The 3674-nt window shown below is 40.5% G+C and overlaps 1 protein-coding gene across 1 annotated transcript; it reads right to left on the bottom strand.

Annotated features, from left to right (window-relative positions):
* Positions 1–1337: 1337 nt before the first annotated feature.
* Positions 1338–2327, bottom strand: LOC140014181 (uncharacterized). Its single transcript, XM_072064601.1, has 3 exons — positions 2061–2327; positions 1707–1967; positions 1338–1607 (listed from the first exon to the last, which is right to left on the bottom strand). The coding sequence occupies exons 1-3, from the start codon at positions 2325–2327 to the stop codon at positions 1338–1340; spliced, it is 798 nt and encodes a 265-aa protein (XP_071920702.1).
* Positions 2328–3674: the final 1347 nt, after the last annotated feature.

Below are 3674 nucleotides of genomic sequence, written 5' to 3'. Positions count from 1 at the left end.
GTGGTCAGCTGCAAATGGAAACTCATCTTCACAAAAGACAACATCCCGAGACACAAAATACTTTCTTGTTTCTAAATCATACAACCACCAACCTTTCTATCCAAACGGATAACCCACAAAGATACATTTATGGCTTCGAGGAGAAAATTTATCCTTCTCACGATTCAAGTTCTTTGCATAACACAAGCAACCAAATGTACGAATTGACCGATAATTAGGCAAATGACCATACAACATTTCATAAGGTGTTTTTCCTCCTAGTAATTGAGAAAGGGTACGATTAATCAAATAGCCAGTAGTTAACACACATTCTCCCCAAAATCTGATTGGTAAGTTGGCCTGAAATCGCAAGGCTCTAGCCACATTCAGTATATGTCGATGCTTTCTTTCCACTCGTCCATTCTATTGGGGCGTTCCCACACATGAAGTTTGATGTATTATCCCTTTGTCAGAAAAATATCCCTTCAAACTGATGAACTCACTGCCATTATCACTTCTAACTATCTTAACATTCTTATCAAATTGTCGATGAACCATAGCAACAAAATTTGGCAAAATATTTCCAACTTCAGTTTTATCTATCATCAAATATATCCACACACATCTCGAAAAATCATCAACAATCGTAAGAAAATAAGATGCATTACAAGAACTAGAGACTCGATATGGTCCCCACAAGTCACAATGAATCAATCCAAATGTTTCACTAGCTCTACTATCACTAGAACAAAATATTTCTCTCGTTTGCTTAGCTTTAAAACAAGCATCACAAGTTTTATTTGAACCAAATTGAATCTTAATTCCAGAAATTAAACCTACGACCTTTGAAGACGGGTGCCCCATTCTGCGATGCCAAAGATCACACGAATCCAACATCTGAGTTTGAAGTGCTTGGACTGGCGTCTCCTTCTTGAAGTAATAAAGCCCCTTGCATCGTTCACCCGCTCCAATCACCATCCTCGAAGTGCGGTCCTGTATCAAACAAAGTTTATCAGTAAACAACACATTACATTTTGAGTCATCAACCAGTTGTGATACTGAGATTAAATTGCAATGTAATCCTGGAGCATGAAGAACATTGTCTAATTGAATATTTTGTCCCATCCGAATCGATCCTTTTTGCAATGCCAGCACCTGTTCTCCATTAGGCAAGCCAATAGGACAACCTAATATCTGGTTCAAGCTAGATAGACAGCTCGAATTTCCTGTCATATGCTGTGTAGCACCAGAATCAATTATCCAGATAAAGTTTTCCTTACCAGTCATCTTCTCATTACTCCCTGATTCTGAGTTGCAAGCGTTCAATAGACTTATAACTGCTGCCCATTGTTCATTTGTCAGTCTTTAGGAGAAGCAAAATCCTCTGTTGCAGCAGTGGATTCTTCAATTACTTGAGCTGCATTAACTCGTGCCCCATTTCGTCCTCTTCCTGACATCTTGCCACGTCCTCTTCCTCCAATCTGTCTTCCTCGACCCGAACCAGACATTTTAGGTCGATCACCCCACCAATCGGGATATCCAATCAGCTGAAAACATCCCTCAGCATCATGCCCTTCGCGATTGCAATATTTACAAATGGCACTTCTATCCTTGATTCCTGCTTTGGCCTGAACCACAAAGCTAGCCGCTTCGTTGTTGATCTCTTTTTCCTTGGAAATATTTCGAACCCTTTCTTCTTGTCACATCAAGGAATACGCCTTGCTTACACTAGGCAATGGAGTGGTGCTCAAAATGTTTGATCTCACTGTTCTATATGCGTCGTCTAACCCTATCAGAAATTGATGAAGTTTTTCTTCTTCTCGTTTCTTTGTTATTTCAGTTGCTACATTACACGTACAACCCCCACACTTGCATGTAGAGATCGCATCATAATTCTCCAATTCTTCCCACAATCGCTTCAATTTAGCATAGTAACTCATAAGGGAGAGTCCTTGCTGTTTGCAATTTGCCAATTTTGTCTTCAGTTGCTGCACTCGTGCACCATCAGTCACTGAGAAACATTCTTTAATGTCTTCCCACAAATTCTTTGCAATCTCCCTGTGTGTCAAAGTAGATCACACCATCGGCTCAATTGTGTTCATCATCCACGATATGAGCATGGAATTCACTGTCCACCAGTCTTCTAATTCATCAGAATCTTCATCCGGCTGTACTATGGTTCCATCAATGAATCCGAATTTCTTCTTGGCTCTGAGAGCAGTCCGGATTGCTCTAGCCCATTCATCATAATTATCCTCTTTTAATTGTACCTGGGTGACTATATTTCCAGGATTATCATTGGCATACAAGGTGTATGGCGACACTATTTTCTTTCCATCTCCTTCCATGTTTTTTTTTCAGTTGACAGAGATTGCAGAGGATGCTCTGATACCATGAAAAAGGTTTCAGAGGAAGAAGAAGTTGTTTTTATTTAGCATCCGTCAAGGGATATATACATACAGCACAAACCTCCAATATCGCTCTTGATAGCTACTGATCTCATTTGAATACAAATACAGCTAAGGATAAAGCCTAACTAACAAATATTAGCTAGATATCTATTTACCAATTCAAACTGATATGCATTATCTAGATATCTATTTACCAATTCAAACGTATATATATTATCTCTAATACGAGTCCTTAAGAAATTAAATGACAGATGTTACCCGTCCTTAAGAAAAGAAGATAGAACTTGCATAGGAAGTCCTCAGACCCAAGCCCACACATTCTTTCGGCCAACAGTGCCCCTATTACTGCTGTGCTGCCTTTCCTCCGGTTTGTAGAGTTGGGTTTTCCATTTACCCACACTGGGGTCCGTACTCTTCACTGATCGAGCACTCTTGCATCGAAGATGAGCTAACCGATTTGTCGAAACTGTGGGATGCAAAAATATATCGGCAGGGGAGTAAGAGCAGCTTGAGCAGTTGAAGAATCAACCTCAAATCATCCATCTACTAGATTGGGAAGAGGTAGATAGAGGGACTGCTTTAAGCACATGCAAACCAACTCACTCAATTCACTCATCGAGGAGTGCCTCAGCCAAGAAAAGTAATTTTATGGCCCCTGAAGAAGCGCAGAGCTTCCCCCGTGGAGGCCAATTGTGTATTTTGTCCACCCCAGCATTCGGTGCTTGGAGGGGGGGTCTCCTCAGGATTCGAACCCTGGTCCTTGTGCATAAGGGTTTTGGGGTTGAAGTTCTGGTACCACTTGGGCTACACAATTGGCCTCCACGGGGGAAGCTCTGCGCTTCTTCAGCCCCCATTCTAAAATTCATCAGAATCCAGAATCAAGTCTAATCCGATCACAAGGTAGAACAAAAAAGATTCACAAAATTAATCGTTCTGATAACTTAAACCAACATGCATGCTGGAAAAACACCAAAAGAGGAGGAAGAAGAAATTGAAACTTCATCCACGCTGACAAAATTTGAAACTTCATCCGTCAAAATTATGGACATGCAATTGAAGAATCGCGACCAAAATCTTAGATGAGAGGAAAAAACTGAAAATTGAAGCTGCATTTCAACCAATTAAAGTTAAGGATAGCATTACCAAACGGTAGTTGATCAGGGCTTGTTCCAAAAACATCAGCAGTGGGAATATAGTCAGGCAAATCATCGCGACCACGTACCCAGAATTTTGTTCATCAGATAAAACATCAATTCTTCATCAGTGGGATCAAATTTACATCCA

The sequence above is a fragment of the Coffea arabica genome, chromosome 9c (genome assembly GCF_036785885.1).
Source record: "Coffea arabica cultivar ET-39 chromosome 9c, Coffea Arabica ET-39 HiFi, whole genome shotgun sequence".
NCBI lineage: Eukaryota > Viridiplantae > Streptophyta > Magnoliopsida > Gentianales > Rubiaceae > Coffea > Coffea arabica.
This window is presented reverse-complemented; position numbering and strand designations above follow the sequence as displayed.

Bases quoted from the DNA above. Each gene is read 5' to 3' on its own strand.
- LOC140014181 (XM_072064601.1), bottom strand. From the start codon at position 2,327: ATGGAAGGAGATGGAAAGAAAATAGTGTCGCCATACACCTTGTATGCC. The intron at 1,968-2,060 runs GTGTGATCTACT...GCACGAGTGCAG, and splicing joins TGAACACAATTGAGCCGATG to CAACTGAAGACAAAATTGGC. The intron at 1,608-1,706 runs GTAAGCAAGGCG...TTTGTGGTTCAG, and splicing joins GCACCACTCCATTGCCTAGT to GCCAAAGCAGGAATCAAGGA.